General features: G+C 41.9%; 1 protein-coding gene and 1 long non-coding RNA gene across 9 annotated transcripts in view; one reads left to right on the top strand and one right to left on the bottom strand.

Annotated features, from left to right (window-relative positions):
* LOC146008023 (uncharacterized protein C17orf113-like) overlaps positions 1–23,088 on the top strand; it is a 294,190-nt gene that overhangs the window by 163,955 nt on the left and 107,147 nt on the right. The window contains exon 1 of one of the 8 annotated variants that reach the window (XM_083146891.1): positions 14,810–14,920. The exons of 5 other annotated variants lie outside the window; for them this stretch is intronic. In XM_083146891.1, the coding sequence (XP_083003017.1) occupies positions 14,902–14,920 (19 nt within the window). In that variant the 5' untranslated portion in view covers positions 14,810–14,901. Of the gene's footprint in view, positions 1–14,809; positions 14,921–16,550; positions 16,974–17,108; positions 17,341–23,088 lie in introns of those variants that run through there. 2 more of the 8 variants (XM_083146892.1, XM_083146890.1) reach the window with 2 other exon arrangements.
* LOC146008024 (uncharacterized) lies at positions 442–16,613 on the bottom strand. The gene is made up of 3 exons (XR_014444446.1): positions 16,439–16,613; positions 7,796–7,940; positions 442–1,259 (listed from the first exon to the last, which is right to left on the bottom strand). It is a non-coding gene; the product is annotated as an uncharacterized LOC146008024 (long non-coding RNA).

Genomic DNA, 23,088 nt, shown 5'->3' with positions numbered 1-23,088 from the left:
GTGAAATCAAAAGTATGTATTAATGTCCTGCTTTGTTATATTTGAAGTATACTTTTTTTCATTCCTATTTGGTTTTCAGTCATTTTTCTAATCTATCTTTGTTATGTTTTTAAAGTGTGACTGGAAACCCAGTTCCACTGGATCATGCATACCCATAGCTGTGATCCAGATAATTTATCAGTAGATAGCTCTACCTTGGCAGGCATGATATGAATGATTACACATTCTCGGATAAGGGGCCTGATTCAGATCTGCTCGCTAAGCAGTCTCCGCGCGGTCCCCGCCAGCTTGCAAATGGATGCGTCTATTTTCAGTTCTGGGTGTCAGATTCACTTGCTAATTAGCCTAGCCTAGGAACTTGTAATTGCATTAGCGTACATCCTTGAATCGAAACTTATATAAATAAATAATAGCATTTTATTTTACAATGTACATGTTTATTTATTTATTTACAGTTTCTTATATAGCGCAGCAGATTCCATTGCGCTTTACAATAGTAGACAGTGATAAAACAAACTGGGTAACAGACAGACAGACTTAGAGGTAGGAGGGCCCTGCTGCAAGCAATATATAGGGATATAGGAGGGAAACACAAGGACAGGCACCAGTAATAGTCCCATGTTACAGACATTCAGCAAAACGGATATAGCATTATAAGTATTAATAAACATAAAACAACTTTATAGACAGTATTAATAATAATAACAACAACAATAATAATAATAATAATAATAATAATAATAACAATAAAATATACAGTAATGGCAAATACCCCTAAAAAGTCAAGTTTGGCTCCAAATAGGGAGATTAAAGTAATTGTTTGGGTTTTTTTTTGTTTTTGATTTTAAAATGTCATTACAGAGTTGTATAGGGGTTCCATAAATGGCAGAGAAACACATATTTCTTTTTGAGGGTCTTGCCTCGCTCCTCAGCCGTAGCATCACTGACAGCTGCATCGATTTTAGCCGAGTAGGCTTAAACAACATTAGCATTGTTTCACAGTGAGATTGCCTTGTGGCTAATTGAAAATGAAATCTGAGAAAGCACAGGGAGCAGTCAATAGATCTCTCTTGGGCATATGAGTGCAGATAGCTCCCCTGTGGACAATCACGTAGGACAGCTCCATCAACATCATAGTTCTTAGCACATGGATGCCTTTCAAAGATAACCATGTTCATCCATCTGCAGCTTCATCCACCTTGCTGTGGTCAGATCCAGCCTTGGTAGTCGCTGCACAATCTCCCCAATTTGCCAGGCTTCTAACATGAATAAACACACATTTATCATTTTTTTTATTGTTATGACTTATTCATGAAACATTGTTTATATGTGCTGCTTATTCATAATGATGATAACAGATCATTTATTGTGCCAAAAATATTTGTTACGCACTGTGTGGAATTTAGTCATGATAATAAACAATAAAAGTATCATTAGCTTTTAAACAATATTTTCGTTTAAAACTGAAAATTTTATTTTAATTTTCATGGGAGGCTATTTAGAATGTGGAAACACTGCGCTTCCATAGGAGGTGTGGTATCATGGCGCCTCTGTCTCTCACTCTATCATACTGCGCTTTGCAACTTCAAACAGGGGGCCGGAGTATTGATAACACAAATCACCAGGAATCACATCATCTGATTTGGGAAGTCTCACAGATATTCTAGAACAGTTTTGCTGGCTAACCACTATAGGATTTTACCCAACAATCCTAACTAGACTGACTGAAAACAGCTTTTTCCAGATACACCAGGCATGTCCAAACTGTGGCCCTCCAGCTGTTTTGAAACATCCCAGCATGCCTTGCCATAGTTCCCTAATATCAATACTGTGGTGAGGCATGATGGGACTTGTAGTTTCACAACAGCTGGAGGGCCATAGTTTGGACATGCCTTGCATACAGTGTATCATTCCAAGCAAACCTTTTGATTCCAAATCACTTCTCAAATATACTGTAGTTACATAGTTACATAGTAGGTGAGGCAGAATAAAGACTTGCGTCCATCTAGTTCAACCTATGTTTATAGTAGCTTATCCCTTATGGTGTGTACACACGGTCAGATGTGCCTTAAGATACTATCCACGATTCGATCAGATCGGATCGTGGATAGTATCTAAAGGCACATCCGATTTGCATACAAGTCTGACTATATAGTGCACATCTGCACTATATAGTCATGGCAGACAAGACTTTCTGCCTTGCGATACGTGAACGCGCATCGGAATCGGATCGGGATCTGAAGGGTTAAAACCCTTGCGATCTGTATCCGATTCCGATCCGATGTTGACTATATCGTCAACATCGGAAGGCAAAAAGTACCATGTGTACACACCATTAGTGTCTCCGAAAACATACTGTCAGATAATTGAGCTCTCAGGCTGGAAAACAGGTTGTAGACCAACCATCAGGCCCTGTTTCTGCATACACACTGCGCAATTATCGGCCTTATAGGACAGATAATGCCAGGCTGAGAATAAAGCCATAATGTTGGGTTTTTTTTATATCTATTTATATCACTACTATTGCTATTTACATTCATTGATATATATATGAAAGGAGTTATAATTAAAAAAAATGACTACAAAAACATCACTAAGGATTCCATGTGGTGTGGTAATGGAGGGGGTCCGTAGTGGGGAGTGGTGAGACTGTGAGTTACCGCACTGGGGGTCAGATGTATCAAGCTTCAAAATTGATAAAATGGAGAGTGATAAACAGCCAGCCCATCAACTCCTGCCTGACATTTTTCAAACACAGTCTGTGACATGGCAGGCAGGAGCTGATTGGCTGGCTGTTTATCACTCTCCATTTTATCACTTTTGAAGCTTAATGCATCTGTCCCTGGGTGACACTAACTGTAGTGATACCTTTTGTAGCCTATCCTCAACCCCCCTTTTTCAGTGCCTAATCCTCCTTATTGCACCCTAACCAAGACAGCACCCCCTAGAGCCTAAAGCTAACCCCCTCTCCCCTTGTGGCATAACCCTAAACCCGCCTCAGCATATTTTTGGATGCCAGCAGAGACTGCATCTCCAGCAATGTTGGTATTCAAGCACCGATCTGCTGGCCATGAGTCTGGATTCTAGCCTTGGCATTTTAACTGCCAGCATCCTATCCAACGATATGTTACTCCCACTGGCAGGTCTGCACACACTTTCTGCCCAGCTGTCATTTTCTTAAATTGTGTGCGCCCGGTGTCACTCCCCCTTGGCAATGAGCAATTCCCTCCCCCTTGGCAACATGCAATCCCCCCCCCCCTTGGCAACAAGCAATTTCACTCCCCTCTTGCAAAAAGCAATTTAATTCCCCCTTGACAACAAGCATGGAGCCCCCTTGGCATCGAGCATGAAGCCCTTGGCATCGAGCTTGAAGCCCCTGGCATCAAGCAAGAACCCTCTAGCAATGAGCATGTAGGTAAGCGTAAATGGCCATTACGGTTTGTTATAGAGTATGTAATGGCAGTGTAAACAAGAGAGGAAGAAAAGAAATCAGTTTGGAGTGGGGCGCACTCCTTACCCAGAATGTCTCTTATTGGACTTTTTCATAAAAACGTACCTAATATTAGGTGTATACTTTATTGGTGTGTATTTTTAACACGTTAGCCTATCCGGCCATCACTTTTATTTATATTACGGGTTTTCAACTGTACAATACAACTAATACAGTTGAAAACCCGTAATATAAATAAAAGTGATGGCCGGATAGGCTAACGTGTTAAATACACACCAATAAAGTATACACCTAATATTAGGTACGTTTTTATGAAAAAGTCCAATAAGAGACATTCTGGGTAAGGAGTGCGCCCCACTCCAAACTGATTTCTTTTCTTCCTCTCTTGTTTACACTGCTTAATTGACAAATCAGGGGGCGGCACCCTTGCAAACCAGGAACTATATATTTTGAAAAAATTCTTGGTAGGCGAGTATCTCTCTACCCAGAAAGAAAATAATACATAAAATAAAAATATGAATATTTGACTTATGGTGCGGATCACCCAACCTCCTTCTATAGAGTATGTAATGGGCATCATGATGTGTGGCACAATGTGTAATGGGCATTATGGTGTGTGGCCTTATGTGTAATTGGCATTATGGCATGTGGCTTATGTGTAATGGGTATTACGGAGTTTGCTAAAATGTGTAATGGGCATTACGGTGTGTGGTCTAATGTGTATTACTACTCCCCTATTTGTGATGGCACGCCTCCTTTCTGTGAGGCCACGCCCCACTTTCATTGCGCAAAGGTATTTTGTATAAAAGTATTTGGATCTGGGACCACCCATTGCCATAGTTCTAGATTCACCTATGCCGCTGGGACAGTCTTGTTAGAACAAAAAGGTTGGGAGCCCTTGAAGAGAGGATGCCACTGTCATTGGACTGAGAACAAGCTACTTTAGAATGTTGTGATGTCTTCTATCTGATAGCTGTGAGCTCTGTGGAACTACAATTACCATAATTTCTGTAAAAAAAAAAGGTCAGTTCAGGAAATTAAGACATTCTGTAAATTAACAAATACGTGATAATCAATGTGCTACTGCAATAAACGGTTGATTTCTACGACTGTTGGTTTGATGGGAAGTGGGCACTTTACAGCAGTACAAGTGTTACTGCATATGGTTATAAGTGGCAATTCCTACTCAGCTATCTGGATACAATGCCAATATGATCCAAAGAGCTCCGTGTTTGATGTTACAAAGTATGATAATTATTGCTTACTTGTTTTCTGCTTTGCTATTTTGAGTCATTTATGTTTGAAAGCTTGCGGTCCAATTCCGGTGTGGTTGAGATTGCACAGCCGCAGGAGGTGTCTGTAGCAACTAGAGGCCTTTTCCATGCATCTGTGATCTGAGTGCAGAACACTCTTGGTCACCCACACACGCACACACACGTTGCGTGGTCTCTTTGGCCTTGCAAGCTGCTCTGCGACAGGCAGCCAGAGTAAGCTAGACAACAGTCCTGATGTTCCGGGCCCCTACCTACATATATGTAGCCAGGTGCCTCCCGTATGCTCCAGCAGTCACGCTGAAGCAAATGTATAGTCTCTTTGATGGTGGCACTCCGGACTTTGTAAATGAATAAAATTCAGATCACTCGGGTTATCTGCAACGTTTCAACGCTTTATTGCATTTTTATCAAGCTTCAGGTCAAATACACACAGACCAGGTATAAATACCTCAAACACCACCCATATGATATCGACTGACACAGAGTTGGGCCCCCTTAAAGGGACATCGTTAATGACCTGTTACCGTAGAAGCAGGAATCTAAAAGACCTGCTGGTTAAGACTGATATAACTGAGATGAATAAGAAACAAAATAGAATGTTTTTGGGAAATAGGTGGCCTTATTCTGGTCTGTGCGGCCGGAGCCGAATATGCGGCCAGGACCGTGCGAGCACGAGTGGATTTCTCATGTATACACCTCCTCCATCTCTGGGAACCTCCCCCATCATTCGATGGTCGCAGACCATCGAATGCAGGACCCAGTGGTCAGGCAGCTCCCGCGAGCTCAGACCACTCGGGCATTTCTCCGTGCAAAAGCAGGGATCTGGGCAGGCAGCTGACATCCGGCAATGTCATATGTCCGCCCCCTACATGTGCGTCACGGCCGCATTACCATACGTACGCCCAGCGTTTTCATGGGAACGCCCATGAAACGCGGGGCGTATGCATATGTTAATAAGGCCAAACAGCCCTTCACGCCCCTCTCCTCCCCCTGTTCGTAGTGTAAACAATTCATGCGGAATTTGGATGAATGTCCCTTTAGCACATGCGCAGATATGCCTCTGCACATGCGCAAACACAAAACATCGGCGGAACGAACGCACGCGGACATATCCGCACCAACCAGAATAAGGGCCTGTGTGACATGTCGATATTTGCAAACTGGCAATTTATTTTGCCACCCTCGGTCTGGTCAAAAGTTTAACATTAGACTTCATGTAACGTGTAGCCTGCGCTTTGTTGTGTATACAATCACATGCTCGTGTTCCCTTGTGTATGTCGGCAAGACCGATTGCACTTTTAATGAAAGAATGGGACAGCATCGGTCAGCAATAAAGGCAACGTTAGTGTCTGGCACCAGTGAACAACCGATAGCCAGACACTTTGCGATTGCTAAACACAACCTAGCTGTCTTGTGGGACAAGATAATAGATCATGTCCCCCCTCCAATTTGAGGGGGAGACAGATCTAGGAAACTTTTGCAATCAGAATCCAAATGGATAATAAAATTTGATACGTTGACACCAAAAGGGTTAAACGAAATGGTAGGATTATAATGTTTCCTTTAAAAGTATTGTGATCACTTGATGCTTATATTAGTAACAAATAGACATTAATTTGGTGCAGTATTTATTGCAAGTCAGTTCCAAGAATAGAATGAGATTGTATTGATTGTATAGTGTGTACGTAGTTCTATAATCCGTGGTACACAATCGTTAATCTTGCTTGTTGCAAATATTTATGTTGTATGTTGGTTTTGCTTTTTCTATGAATTTTTTTTAAAGTGTATGTAATTTGTATTAATTATGGACATGCTGTAATTTAATACTTAATTCACAATGTTCGACCCTGGAATAGGAGGGATTGTCTCCAGGTGAAGCAGATATCGGATATGGGTTATGATTGAGGTATTTATACCTGGTCTGTGTGTAGATGACCTATGGCTTGATAAAAAAGCAATAAAGCGTTGAAACGTTGCAGATAACCCGAGTGGTCTGAATTGTATTCATTTACAAAGTCCAGAGTGCCACCATCAAAGAAAATTTATGTAATATATATATATATATATATATATATATATATGTGAGATAGTGCCGGTCCATTGGGGACCCTGCTGTCTATATATATATATTATATATATATATATATATATATTCCAATGGACCGGCACTATCTCCCAGCGGTTCAGTGTAGCTGCGTGCCTTTGTGAAGATAAATAGACAGCAGGGTCCCCAACGTTTATCTGCTTGATATGCTGCAGTGCCGTGTGCGTCCCTGTTAAACGTCGGGGACCCTGCTGTCTATTAAACGCCGGGGACCCTGCTGTCTATATATATATATATATATATATATATATATATATATAATATATATATATATATATATATATATATATATATATATATATATACATACCCTCCAACATGACCCATCCCATTAGGTACAAAATGCTCTGTTCCTGGACTTCCCTGCCAGTGACAGTTACAGATGTGAGCCTACAGCACAGTCCAATATTCAAAGAGGGGGGGTCACATCAACTCTCAGTGTTGTTTGGGATGGCAGCTGGTGTGGCTCCCCTTTTTGAATATTGGACTGTGCTGCAGGCTCACATCTGTAACTGCCACTGGCAGGGAAGTCCAGGAACAGAGCATTTTGTACCTAATGGAATGGGTCATGTTGGAGGGTATGCATATATATATATATATATATATATATATAGCGGGAGTAAGCGGCACTCAGAGACTGTAGGAAGTGGTGAAATCCAATAGGAATATTTATTCCATGTGCAGGTAACAAAACGTTTCGGAGCTCGCAGGCTCCGTCGTCAGTTGAGAGTAAGCACAGATATATATATATATGGACGATATGACCCAGCACTCCAAATAATTCAAACAGTAGTTGCCCAGGTGCCTTCTCATGTGCACAGGGGCACAAATACAAATAATCCAGCCAGGGGGGAGCGGCACTCCACAGGACTTCAAGTGGACAATGATGCACAGCAAGGTATGCAAATCAACGTTTCAGTTTATTTCACCTTTATCAAGATTAATAAGAATACAAATGAAACTAACCTTATATCCCCACCGAGTTCCGGGACCCCTGCCGCCGGTTTCCGGGATCATCTACGTCACCTCCAGGCAACATGCGTTCTGCAATGCTCACTGATTACGTTACAACATCTGCAACGTCCTCCGGCAGGCCAGGTTGCCCGGCAACCTGTGTACATAAACAGACATGAACATTTTTTTAAAACGGCGAAAAATGCAAATAACATAACAGCAAAAGGGAAATGAAGTATGTACATAATGGCACATCGCATCAACGCCAAACAAAGAAAATATATGCCAAACGCACTATATAGAAGGATCCAATACGTAATCCCGGCGGTCGGGATCCCGGCGGTCGGAATCCCGACACTGGAATCCCGACCGCCGAAATCCCGACATGGGGGGGACGTGGATCGCCCCCCCTTGCGGGCTCGCTGCGCTCGCCACGCAGCGGGCCCGGTGCCTCGCTACGCTCGGCACGCTATTTCATTCTCCCTCTATGGGTGTCGTGGACACCCACGGAGGGAGAAAGTTTCGGGATTTCGGCAGTCGGGATTCCAGTGTCGGGATTCTGAACGCCGGCAAATTGACCGCATCCCATATAGAAATCCGACATAGGTATATGTTGATACACATATCTGGTGGTGTGCGGGCATAAGTGCGAGAGTGTCAATGCACAATACTAAAAACGCATACAAAATGGTATGTGTAAACAACAACAATCAAATATAATGACCAGGGAGCATGGGCATAGTTACGGTAAACAATACATAGTAATGCAACACATAATGCAATGTGTGTGTACATTATATATATATATATATATATATATATATATATATATATATATATATATATATATATATATATAGTCCCAGATAGGTCCGGTAATCCAATAGGTATTCAGCAGACTGTGTGCACGACTGCAAGGATTAATACACAATACTAGGAGATCTCCAGATGGAAGCACAGCAGCGGCACCATGGATAAACCGTGTTGCCGCTGCTGTGCTTCCATCTGGAGATCTCCTGGTATTGAATATATATATATTGTCAGGGCCAGACTGGCCACCTGGCACTTCTGGCAAATGCCAGAGGGACAGATGGCCAGGTGGTCTGATTTCTTTGTGTAAGGTGGAGGTTCAGCCTTCCGACCAGCGCACAGAGAAAGCCGCTGGACTTGTGTCGGGTCCGGCGGCTCTCTCTGTGCGCAGCTGAGGTCCAGGAGAGAGGGAGGCATCACACGCTGCTATTCCCCTTTTATCCTGCAAGCCGGAAGAGGCAGCGTGCACATGTGTGGTGGATGCACAAATGCCAGGGCCGATTTGGCGGCCCAGTCCGTCACTGTATATAGTCCTCCAATTCAGCCGGCAATCAATATAATAAAGATACAACTATCTCAGGTGCCCAATCAGAAACCATATAAACATTCCAAATGTAATGGCACTCCAAAGGCATAAGCAGCAGGATAAGATAGTATTATCATACAGGTAATAGTAGGATACTACAATCTTATTTGTATCTACTGCATATGCCTCTTGAGTGCCATTACTTTTGGACTGTTTACTATATAATTCAATTGATAGGCACTTACTTAAGTTAGGGGCTGCCACCTGCCTGTCAGACTGTCACTCAGTAGCGTCATTGGAACCAGGACTCAGGAGAAGAGCGGGAACCGGAGATCACATTGCTGCAATGTAGCCTGCTCTCTACACAGAGAGGTGGATAAGGGATCCCAACTCCTGCTGCAGGTGATTGGTGCAGTTGCCATCCCCTCCCAGTACTGCTCTGCAGGCTTCCCGCAGACTGCGGGGCGGTCATCTGTGGCACCGACCACTGTCAGGGTGGTGGGTGCCCCAACCCGGTGTAGTGGTACACAGGGTGCGATTGGCAGGGGCAGGTGTTGCCAACGGGAGTAGTAGGCTTTGGTCCCCTAGCGTTTTGGGGCCCTTGGGCAACTGCCCTTCAAGCCCATACACTAAGACGGCCCTGAGGATCACATATGCTAAGCTGCTGCAGCTCTACCAAGTATGCTCTATGGAGGTTATTCTGGTTGATTTGCAAAGCTGTGAATTTCGCAGCTTTGTGATTTAACCAAATGCCGACCAAACAAACATCTGCCCCCCCCCCCCCCTCGCATGGCGAATGTCCCAGCCCACAGTGAATGGATGTTTTGCTAAACATTCATTCTCAGCCTTGGGTGCGGGCCAGAAACCATTTGAGGGTCGGCGACTACCGTGCATGCTCAGGCCTTCACTATCGCTCCCCTTTGCAAATTCGCAATGCAGAGTATGAACCAGAATTACTTCCTATGTGTGGATCTGCTCTCAATCAGAGGGCCACACCAAACAGAACAGGAAGTAGCTTCCGGCAAGAAGAGATAGGCCTCTTTCCATGAGATAGGAAAATGTGTACTAGGTCCCACTAGACTTGTGGGGCGGCACAGCATGCTCATTTGAATAAGAGCCCTGCTGTGCCGATGGCCAGGTAAATATGTTTTTGTTTCTGTCATCATGACTTTTTTTTGTAAACGGTGAGGGAGCGAGCACTGTATATGATATTGAATGTTCACAATAGAGGTTTTTGTTTTTTTAAATAATTATTTTAAATTCTTATCTAGTGTATATAGGTCTCAATGGAACAGGAGCTCCAAAAGATGCCTAGATGTCTCTGCTACAACTCAAACTTCTGGTATTGCTCCAGCGATTGGCAGATAGGAAAATTGGATTACAGAATGGTGCCCACATCTAGAAAACCAATAACATTCAGCCAGGCAGCCTGACCTTATTGCTGCCTCTAACTGCTTGCTGTAATCGCTGGCCCTGTATGTCTGGTGTATTACATAAACTGTGCTTTGTATGAGGCAGACTATAGCATAAGTGCTAATTATGCACCCATCATGTGCTGGCCACAGCCACTCTAACATCAAGCATTTGTAAACCCCCTCTAGAAATTCTAAGCTTGCCTCAGTAGAATGCATGAAATAAGTGTTTATCCAAAACTAAACATGTCCACTATCCCCTCTTCTCTGTAGCAGGCTGCTGGGGGGTATTCAGACCTGATCGCTGCTCTGCTAAAATGCATAGCCCTGCGATCAGGTATTTTCCGCCCAACCAGGGTAAAATCCCATCTCATGCAAGCCTGCGAATTTCCCAGTGCTAAATAGTAATTTTGCCTGTATGTCTTTTCCGGTATTGCTGTAGAAAACGAATAATGCTTATGGTTTCCACATGCCCTACAATCATATCCCAGATACTGTATGAGCAAAAGGTTCTCTGTACAACATGGATGCACATGTGGTTATATGAGATCCAGACATTGAGAGAGAGGGAGAGAGAGAGAGAGAGAAAGAGAGAATATGCAGCAATTAATGTTACCTTACATACATATAAACTGGTTGGTCCAGGGGTGGCCAATCCTGTCCTCAAGATCTACCAACAGTTCATGTTTTTCAGGCAACGTGTGGATCTATATAGGAATGAATGCAGCAGGTTTGAAAATCTGACAGTTCGTAATGACTACAGCTGTGCACCTGCTCGGTGAATTGAAAAACGTGGACCGTTGGTAGATCTTGAGGATCGATTTTGACACTCCTTGTCTAGGGGCTTTGTCTAGTTTGCTGGGCTGATACAAGTACTTTTTCCTATCCTTTGGGCACACACCACCTATCAACATGGCTGCCAAGAGGGAGGGGGAGCAGGTGCTAATTACCTGGGCCCGGGCTTGCCGGAGGGGCCTGGTGGGGCCCCTGGTCCAACCCCCCCCCCCCCCTTCCCCCTCCGTTCCTCCCGGGCAGCAGCGGCGGCAGCACACACCTCTCCAGCATGTGCTGTGCTGACAGCAGGCTCAGCATGAGTGTCTCACTGATAGCGTGAGAGCTCTTACTAAGCCTGCTGTCAGCACAGCACATGCTGTAGGTAGGTGTGTGCTGCTGCTGAGGGGTGACAATAACACTCCCCCCTCGACTTTAGAGTGTTTATTTCATCCCTCCTAAACATCTTGGGGGCGTGGCCTAATCACGGGAGGTGACCACACCTTCCGTGATTAGGCCACGTCCCCGCAATTTGACCAGGGCCCGCCGTACCTCTCAGCGGCCCTGCCCATTACATGTGCATGTGGAAGGAGGGCATCATCCTATTATACATAAAAAGACCAAAAGGAATTTTTGTTGAGGCTCTCAAGTAATTATTTCTTAGTATAAAACTTAGAAGTCGGGTTCATCTAAGTCTGTGGCTTTGTGCTAAATGCTAGTATAATTATGGTGTACATCCTTGCATTGGAATATACAAGCTTGTTGGTATTTATACTACCATCTAATACACATACTGCTGCAGGGAGGGGATGTGGCAGTGGGACGCAGGCATCTCCAGTCTGGCAGCGCAGGTGGGCGGACTCCAGTTTTGGACAAAAAATTGCATTTTCAGGTGATCTGTCAGCTCAGTTAGTTGTAGTTTCTGCAGCAACCAGATGTTTTTTTTTGTCTAGAAGGGGAGCGCCCAAGATCTGGATATCACTTCATCTATTACTGCTTGTTCTTAAAGGCGTAGATCCCAGTATATCCAGGCAGGCTGATCCATTTGTTGAAATGCTACATTATCCTTTAAACCGCATTTTGCTTCCATAGAAGTTTCCAGTTCAGTTTACTACCGCCAGCAGTGCTGGGGGTGGGGTGACACCAAGCCAGCTTACCGCCGCCAGCAGTGCAGGGGGTGGGTGGACTTCAGTTCAGTTTATGGCCATCAGCAGCACTGGGGTGGACTGTCTTCAGGTCAGTTTGTGGCCGTCAGCAGCGCCGGAGGTGGGCGGATTTCAGGTCAGCTTACTACCTTCAGCAGCGCTGGGGTGGGCTGACCCAAGGTCAGCTTACTGCTGTAAGCAGCACTGGGGGTGGTTGGACTCCAGTTCAGTTTATGGCCCTCAGCAGCGCTGCGGTGGACGGACTCCAGGTCAACTCATAGCTGTCAGCAGTGCTGGGGGAGGGAGGGGGGAATGCAGCTCATCTTACTACCGCCAGCAGCGCCAGGATTTGGGGGGTCACCACCCATAGAGGGAGAATAAATTAGTATCCCGAGCGTAGCGTGGCACCGGGCTCACTGCGTGGCGAGCACAGCAAGCCCTCAAGGGGGTGGCGATCCACGTCCCCCCCTTGTCGGGATTTCGGCAGTCGGGATTCCAGCGTCGGGATTTTGAATGCCGGGATTCCGACCGCCGGGATATAGTACTAATCCATTTTATACAAAGACCTGTAGTAGGCTATACAGTATGTCATCATATGTCCTGTTATGGGTTTTGACAATATTGAGTGGAAGTTACCAAGAATGCTTTAAATATATTGTCATTTATACCAAGGTAACTTGTGTTATTTTTAAACCCTTTATTTTTTTCTTCACAATTTCACTATAGGGCCTAATTATTATTTTAGTTTTTTTGTTACGTTTTGCTTTTACTTTAAATAAATGGAGATGGCATATCCATTTTATATAAATGTATAAAAGATTAATATGTATACTAAGAAATAATTATATGAGTGCATCATATTATGTTTGCCTTTTGTGTACAAGTGTTGATACTCAATAAGCCAATGTGGCAGCACCCATGTGGCAGCCAGACCAATGTTTGGATGTGAAGTACTGTAGTCCACCTCACCTTCAACAGTAGATATAGGGGGAGAGTATCTCAATGTAATACAACTTGATTATTCAGAATTCTACAGTGCAACAACCATGCAAACGTTAAATAAATACATTTGAAATAATACAAGAAACATGTAAATATATATATATTTTTTAAATATCATATATCACACTAGTACATTACCTTTATCTTCTAGCATTTTACCCCTGTCAGATTTCTGAATGTGGGACCGGAAATTGACATTATAGCCAAGCAACACACCCCCAAAACATTACAGACATGGTGGGATAACATTTAATGTATGCAATCATGGACCAATTATGGCCGACTTGTGGTGAAATTTAATAGGATCGAGATTCTGATAGTGAGAGATTTGGTAAAAAATCTCTAGGGTTTTTTTTTAAAGCGGCAATCATTTACACTTCAAAATCAAACTGGTTTTGCAGTGTAAATGATTGCTGCTTTGAACAAAAAAAAAAAAACTGGAGATTTCTTACCAAATCTCTCACCTTCTGAATTTCTCATCCTATTACATTTCCCCCTCTGTGTTTTACTCTTAATTAGTCCCAGAATAAGTGACTTCATTATTATTGTGATGGTTGTTGTTGTTATTATTATTATTAATATAATATATGACAACTATTATGTTGGTTTTCCTGGATTTTTATTTTCACTCTATATTTTTGTTGCTTACTGTTGTATTTTTACATAGTGTGCATTTATATTTAGTGTTTTATTTTTTAATTTGTTTCATTTTTTTATTGATTTTATTTTGTTTCATTAATCTTGTCTGTCTCCGGGTTTCAGTATCCAATAGATAAACTGTGTTTTATGTTTTTCCCTATGAGTTTTGTTTTCTAGCCTGTAATCCATTTTAGTGCCCATTTTTCTCAAAATTTCTATGTTCAATTTAGTAAAATCGTAGTGTCCAGGTGGTGGCTGTAGGCACATGTGCAATTTGGGATACATAATAAATTCTGTTTTTTTAAGGAAAATGAACATGGAAAGTGTTAACATATTATTCATGTTAAAAAGTGAATAAAAAAATAGCTATATTATTTCTGTAAAAATGTGCAAATACATTCGGCAGGCTCTGGTTCTAGCTTTGACATACCCTTCAATCTTACGGGTTTACTCATCATGCTGTGAAATCCATTTGAGTCTATTAATTCACTTTAATAGTATTTAATGATCTGTAATGTCCATTGTTCCTTAGTGAATAGGATCCTGTGAAAACAAGTCAGGCATATAATGGGATGATCATGATGTTTTGCAAGGTGACCCCACAGAAGTCTACTGGGACAGGGGCATGTGAAAAGGACCATTGTTATTAAAATGAGGGTAACATGCATGGAATGGAGTCAGTCTAAAGGGTTTCCTATGGGTGTACTTGGCACCTGGGTGCTTCTTTTCTTAGATGAGTTTTGCAAGTGATGTCAGAATTCTCCGTAGAACACTACGTGGTTGCAACCTGGGTTATATGTGTGAAGTAACTGAATGTTCCATCATGGACAAGGTAAATCAATTATTATTTTTCTATTGTGTAAATGCTGTGTGAGTATGGAAATAAATCTTTGCAATGGATCACAATACAAAAGTAAATACAGTATCTAAAACCCCTAAAATCTGTGACTATGGTATGGAAGGCATATTTGATCTAACATGAGCCCTGTAGATATTAAATGCAGCATTTAATGATTTATTACATACAATGGATTGCAAGCTCTTTGGTACAGCTGCACATTATTGATTTTCTACACTCTAGAAAAAACACATTATCCCCGCCAAATGACAATGTAATTGTTATCACTCTTCTCCCAGTTTTCCTTCAGCTTCTGTTTATCCCTGACACATTTTATTAATGGCTGTATTTTTATTTTAAAAATTCCATTTAACAGACAGAGGTGATGTGAGATTAGGAGGTAGAGATCGAAAGTACAAGTGTACAGAGAGAATAGGGGGTAGGCTGAATTGCCTCTCAGTAGGGGTGATGAAGGCTATTACAATTATTTATTGAAAGAATGATTTCGACAGATGTACATTTTTTTTTCTTTTATAAGAAAAGGAACAATGTATATGTGGCTACTTTATTGCTATTATATTGAAAATAATTGTACTTTTTTATGGTTTTGAATCCCTATTGGAAAACATTATTTTATGTAAGTGACAAAGCGTACATTTCTTGCAAATGTGTATTGTCTTATAAATATTACTACAAGGACATTTTGGAACCCAGCCCATTATGTAGGCGCAGAATAATCCCGGAGAGGTGAATGCAACTTTTGTCTCTTATCAGTGCTATTTTTTATTTTAAAAGAACATTTCTTATTAACAAACTCTTTCTTACTATCCATGTGCGCTTGTATTTGTTAGTACTCTAATGTCTGTATCCCTTTGTATCTGCGACTGTGCAGTCAGTCTACTTCCTTCTGTCCCAAAGTGTTCTGCTATACATTGTTTTAATGCAAGAGCCGTGTCTGCTTTTGCTGCCAGGACTGTGTGACATATATTTGTATATTTTACGTTTAAAATATATACATCATTTGTATACAGAGGAATCGCTTAACATGATTTTACATTGTAATCTCAAATGGCACCCTCAATATCAGCGGGTTTGTTTGATTCCATAGGATAGAATGAGTAGTAGATATCAGGACTGATCATCCAGCAGAAGTGGCAGAGGCTAGAATATGTAAAATATGTCAAAACCAATCTGTACTCCGTATTATGATAATCAGATAAATCCTGCGCTTTTCCAATTGATAACGAAAAGCTAGACCGACTGGGATAATTGGATCTTATCAGACTTCAAACAGCTATATGCCTGAAACACTCTCCTTCCATTTAACTGTATGTTTGCACAACATTTGATAGATGTGTGTGTGTGCTTTGTGTAGCACATTTAGGAAGGAAGGCACGAATTCAACACAAAATAAATGAAATCACATAAGTCAGACACAATGAGACAAAGATCTATCTAACAGCCCCTGATCTGAAGAGCTTACAGTGTGGAACTGAGGTTACAGTATCTCACCTTTTGCGTCTCCTCTTCCCAGACTCCTGCATGGCCACAGAGCGATGCATAGTGGTAACCCAGATTCTAAAGTGTGCCAGGGAAATGTATGAGTTAGAGCTGGCATGCCCTCACTGCAAGAGGAGATGAGAAGTACACTCTGTATTCTCTCTCTCCCTCTACACCACCACCCCCCTTAGACCTCCCATCCGATTTGTATGTTAATACAGTATCTTTTGGTTTGCAGAGCTCTCAGCTGGGAGAGGCTACACTGGGTAATTTCTGCATCTGTGCTTGGTGATTGGGTTAAAGCGAGGGCCAGTGGCTTTGGAGAGAGTGCCGCTTGTTTACCTCCTCCGGGCAGAGATCAGTAGAGCATTAAGCTTTTAATTGAGGTATAAGTGTATCATTTGGGAAGGTGAACGAATTGGAGGCCAGTCGCCTCTCTATCTGAGGCAGTCAGAAGGATCTGCGTGCGAATACAGCCGCTCTGCAAGATCTGATAGCGATTTCGGGGGAAGACAAAACAACAAGACGTAATCAAGAATGCTTTTGGGTAAGTGGACGCAACTTTGGTGTTTGCAATGTATTCTCACTGTTGGTGTATAAATGGGTGATAGCCATTGTCTGTGCTACCAAGGTGATATCAGGGCGCTTACTGCCAGTGTGGATATTTGGAAGGTTGGAGAAAGAGATGACAAAATGAATAAGGAGCTGTAAATATTGCTATACCTAAACGCTTGGAGGATCTGGCTTTTTTATATTTTGTGGAATTTATTATGTGTCCATAATGTTGATGGTTGCCACTAGCTCAACAAAGAGTCTTCCTATGTGTGTATAGAGGGTTGGTGGAATATCAGGCGTGTGACCTTGGTGCATCTTCCGATAATGGATGGGGATTTGCAATGAGAGCAGAAATAGAGGTATGTTTTTTCAAAATGTCTGAATAAAGACAGGTGGTTTGAAAGGTCTGTGTGAAGGCTAAAGGTTGTTGAGGCAGCTGTAATAGTGGGGTGAGGCAAATACACCCCAAGGAGTCCGTCAACAAGATGATCAATGTGTTCCCAATTTATTAAGAGAGATATTCTCTTTATGTCCATTTATTATTGTATGGGTGGTGGCTAATGGAGTTATCCTTGTCTGCATCACCAGGGCTCACGTATGAGCCAGATGTTCCAAGGTGACTTATGGTGTTGTAGTCTGTGGGTACCTTACTTATCACATGACAGAATATTCATGAGGTGAAAGGTACATGTATGAAGTATTCTGCACCAATAAAGGCAAGAAGTGTAGGCTGTTAGTATTGGACGGAATACTGTGACTGTATATATTTATATTGTGCAAACACATACTAGAATTTGTCCTTTTTATCTTCCTGAAGTAAGACGTGTGCCCAAATAAAACAAAAATAAGGGGTACTTAGGACTGTCTGACACAGCTTGGGAAAAGGTTTTGCCATTTCTCTGCTTGTTGGGGTATTATGAGGTCATGAATGTTCCTTTCATAATGTATATATAAAGATATATCTATTTACATGAATTACCGGTACTAGTCAGCTTTGAGATGAAGATATTTTCATTACTTGATTTGTAGCTATAGGGAGCATGCAATCTTATTGAATTTTTTTTAAAGGACATAGTAGCTTCTCAAGGGCAGAGAGAGAAGAGCATCCCAATTTCTTCCCTTTCTAGTCTGAGGACTTGATGGGTTTTTATAGTATGGTTAAATTAATTACTTACAATATAATTCAATTATTGATACTATTTGAAATATCTGTAAAGGTAATTAGATATGTTATTGTAATGGAGCCTATTTGGACCATATAATCTCCAAATTGCTGCTTTACATTAACTTACAAATTGGCATCATCAGTTATAGTACCTTACAACCTGATACCCTCACCTTATAGCCCTGACACCCTCAGTTACAGTACCTACAGCAATACTCATATGCAGTACCTTTCATCCCTGACCCCTCAGTTACAGTATCTTACAACACCGGCACCCTCAGTTACAGTACCTTACAACAATGACACCCTCAGTTACAGTACCATTCATCCCTGACCCCCTCAGTTACAGTACCTTACAACACTGACACCCTCAGTTACAGTACCTACAGCAATACTCATAAGCAGTACCTTTCCTCCCTGTCCCCTCAGTTACAGTACCTTACAACACCGGCACCCTCAGTTACAGTACCTTACAACATTGACACCCTCTATTACAGTACCTTTCATTCCTGACACCCTCAGTTACAGTACCTTACAACACTGACACCCTCAGTTACAGTACCTTACAACACTGACACCCTCAGTTACAGTACCTTACAACACTGACAGCCTCAGTTGCAGTACCTTACAAACCTGACACCCTAAGTTACATTACGTTACAAACCTGACTGACACCCTCAGTTACAGTACCTTACAGCCCTGACACCTACAGTAACTCACAACCCTGACACCGTCGGTTACAGTACCTTACAACCCGGACACCATCAGTTATCATAGGCAACACTAGACAATTTGTGGTTTTGTAAAAAAAAGTTAATGTATTTTCATTAATTAATTTTATGTTTTAGGTGTCAAATTCTGTCTGTTCGTATATTTAACCATCATATATGTATTTTTCATTGTTTTTTTTATGCAGGCTTCTGTACCACAGTAACTCAGATTGGCTCATAAATGACATCATTTATTTTATTTTTAGTTTGCATTCATGACCATATGGACTAATGCTTGAGTTGCCTCATAAGAGTTTGATGGTTTAGTGAATTTAACTGTAACATTGTGGCTACATATTTATGTATGTTTGGAGGCATAGCTCCTATACCTGGGACATGCAGGATCACACAGATCACATGTGGGGGGTTACCTGCAAGTCTGCCATCACAGTGTGTCTGTGTTTAGCTGCACTTTCCTAATTGGATGGCATGTTTTTGTACTGCACACAAATTTATGGTAAAAGCTGATGATCTGTAGATAAAATAAATATGATATTTTGCAATAGGTGCTTTGTCAAACAAAGAATAAGAAGAGTCGTTCTAATGGAGCAGAAATGTCAGTACAACAAAATTATGCTCACAGCATAAAGAGTTGCCTGTGTTTCCCTAAACCATTTATTAAAAAAAAAATGTATATGAACATGTTTGGTAATGTGCATTGTGCCAGATGCCGAATAATGTCCCAGTAATTAAAGTGTTAATGGAAGATCCACTATAATTCATAAATTGCTCCTCAGTTAAATAATTCATATTTGTTTATTGCAGGTTTAGGATTTTTATACAATGTAATAAATATATAAATGATAACTAATACATACACACATACATACATACATACATACATACATACATACATACATACATACAGTACATACATGCATGTACTGTATTTTGGAGTAAATACAGGAAAGTCCTTATATGCTTTACTTGAAGTTACTATAGATTAATACCATTAATGTATAAAGAGTAGTCACATCAGCTATAATGTGCCATACAGATTTTATGGTGGATTAATGTAGAAAATTCAGTTAACTCCCATAAATTCCATTATTCTCTGTGAGCTGATATGTTGTATTCTCCAAATACAGTACATGCAGCATAACCATAACACACTTTAATATGTATATAACCATGTGCTACATATTTATAAACATATACTCATGTTTGCATACACGTGAACACACAATGACTTCTCCCTTTGTATTTACCAGACATTCATACATTAGTGTGATACACCATTTAAATAAATTGTACATAATTAGAGGTTGCACAGCCCACACTCTACTTAGTGGAAGCCCATATAATAGCCGACCAGCAGAGCTGGCACTCAGCTTATACCGTAAGCAGTCATTCAAAAGCACTCTCCCTGCACGGCCATGTAAATCAGTTTTTGATTGTGAAGAATCATTTATTACAGTATATTGCAAAGCTGTTCCCAGAAACTACGGGAATACCAGGCAAGTGTTTATTGGTGTGTGAATAAAATAAGCTAACTTCTTTGTTATTTAAATGTACTATCACTGTACAGGTGTTTGCCAATAATTATTGAAGATTATCATCATTTCCGGATCTAGCTCTCCATTCTGCTGTATGAAAACCCGCGAGCTGACTCGCACATGCACAAATGCGCCTGGCCAGTGCCTGGCAAAGCTGTAAGTTAATACTTAGGGGATAGTGGACCCTCAGTTGAATGCGCAGCATAAGTTACAATCACAGCCTACTTGAGAAAGTGACTGAGCCACCCTATTGTGCACAGACACAGACACTGCCGGTGTCTCACATCCACCATTCATGAGCAGAAACATTGGGAACATCAGATGTACACCAGATGAGCTCTCAGCAACCCTATGCTGTTTCAGACAGAGCACCTCTCCTAAAACGCTGGGGCCTGTTTCCATTACTTGTAGTGGTTGACGGGAACGCGTGTTGCAATGTTATCATGGAAATTGCAGTGATATGCAGAATTTTAAATGATCTACTTTATCACAGATTGGGCGGGGGGGGGGGGGGGTGCTTTTATAAAAAAAACTCCCTTGGTCTATGTTTATATATTCTACTTTTAATAAGTCTGTTCAAATGTAGGCAAGTGAGTGTTCTAAACCCATTCTTGCCTACATTTCCAAAATGTCTAGGAGCAGGGCCATCTTAATGTATAGGCACACTGGGCCTCACAATTCTAGGAGCTTTGAGCAGGGGCTGGATGTGGTGAGGTCTGGCTGCCTCCCAGACTGCAGCCGGGCAGTGAATGGCTGTCAGCATGCTGATTGGTGGATAGCAGGAACTATCCACCGATCAGAGTGCTGACACCAACCTGGGGTGGATTGGCCCACTGGGACGCTGGAGCAGTTTGCCATTGGGCTGATACCATTGTGCCCTTGGCTGAGCTGGTCCCATATTTACCCACATCTATTGCCTGGCCAGCTCAATCTGCCGTGCACACAAAGCAGAACCTGGCAGATTCCTTGTGCCGCTAGCTCTCTTCCCTAAACATGAAAGATGCACTTCTGTCAGCCCTAGGACCCATACCCATTCAGATGGCCCTGTCTAAGAGACTACCAAATTTATCACAGACTTGTGAGTGAGCAGGTTCCTCTCCCGTATCACACCCATTTATTAGTGAAATGGTGGGGACATCCTGGCTCAATTCTCTATGAATTGCGTGATTCATTCACAGTTCCATGATTCAAGACATCATACCTTAGAGTAGTGGTGCCATGGTTAGCATTACCGCCTCACAGCACTGAGGTGATGGGTTCAATTCCCACTGTGCGGAGTTTGTATATTCTCCCCGTGCTGGCGTGGGTTTACTCCGGGTACTCAGGATTCCTCCCACAATCCAAAAATACCGTACCCCCTGCATGGTTTAATAATGGCGGGTATGCAATATGATGCAGTAAATGTGGTGGCGTAGTTAATTGCATAGTTCAGAGTGAACGGGCAGCACTTATAGTTATTGATGAACAGGATCGGATTGGCCATAGACCTTACAATGCAGATTCCCAGTAGGCTGACGCACCTGTGGTCCAATCCCCCTTGTGTCTCCTATACAACCAACCTTTGCCAGTTCACAGAGCAGAGAACCCAACACTGCAAATACTTATCTATGTTGGGCACCCATCTATATCCATTGTGACACCTGTTAAATGGACATGAGTGGGTGCTATCTGGGGTGTAACTATTTCTGGAGTGTTTATAGGCTCCACTGGGGGAGGGGATATTTGTGATATTCAGGAGAATATGGTTACAAGTTGTTTGTTTAATGGCGGTTTTGGGGTGTTCAGTCTCTGTGGGGGATTGAGATATTATTTTAAATGTAGAGGTTGGGGGTTTGTCAAAGCGGCTTAAAGGTCTGGGGACCACTAGACTGCCAAGCATATAGAAACCAATGGCTTCCACATAGGTGTAATGAGGTATTAATCCCGTCTATTTTGTGTTGGTTCCGCTTACGTGTGATATGGTGCTTCCCATGTGAGGCCACTTCTAGAAATTTTTCCAGGGCCACTTTTAAGGGATTATTCTGGTTCACTCCTTCTGGCAAATTCCTTCTTAAATGGACAAAACCATGTGCAGGTGGGGCAGATGTAACATGTGCAGAGAGAATTCGATTTGGGTGAGTTATTTTGTTTCTGTGCAGGGTAAATACTGGCTGCTTTATTTTTACACTGCAATATAGATCTCACTTTAAAGTAAAACCCCACCCAAATCTAACTCTCTCTGCACAAGTTACATCTGCCCCACCTGCAGTGCACATGGTTATGTCCATTTGAGAAGGAATTTGCCAGAAGGAGAGAACCAGAATAACCCCCTTAGTTCCCAATCTGCACCTGGTGATGAGTATGCTCTACTGAGTGTGATATAGCTAAAACAGGTTTGAGGATTGGTATTAAAGCCTAAAAAATGGCTGCTTCCACTGTAGGCTTGGAAATCTAAATATGTTGTGTTTACGTTTGTTAAATTGGCAATTGTTATGTACAGTAAACCCTCTGGACTGTGCATAAACATACAAAAAATAATACTGCATCTATTTTTTTGCGTATGTACATGCGGATGTGGCTTCTGTATATAGTGTTGACATTTACAATGTCAACATTTATTAAGTTGACATGTTCACAATGTTGAAATAAAAATTGTTGGGCTCTTGCACTTTAAAAAATAGGTGCAGCTAAATGCCT

The sequence above is a fragment of the Crinia signifera genome, chromosome 6, assembly GCF_055691185.1.
Source record: "Crinia signifera chromosome 6, ASM5569118v1, whole genome shotgun sequence".
Lineage (NCBI taxonomy): Eukaryota > Metazoa > Chordata > Amphibia > Anura > Myobatrachidae > Crinia > Crinia signifera.
The sequence above is the reverse complement of the archived record's forward strand: the minus strand, read 5'-3'. Positions and strand labels throughout refer to the sequence as shown.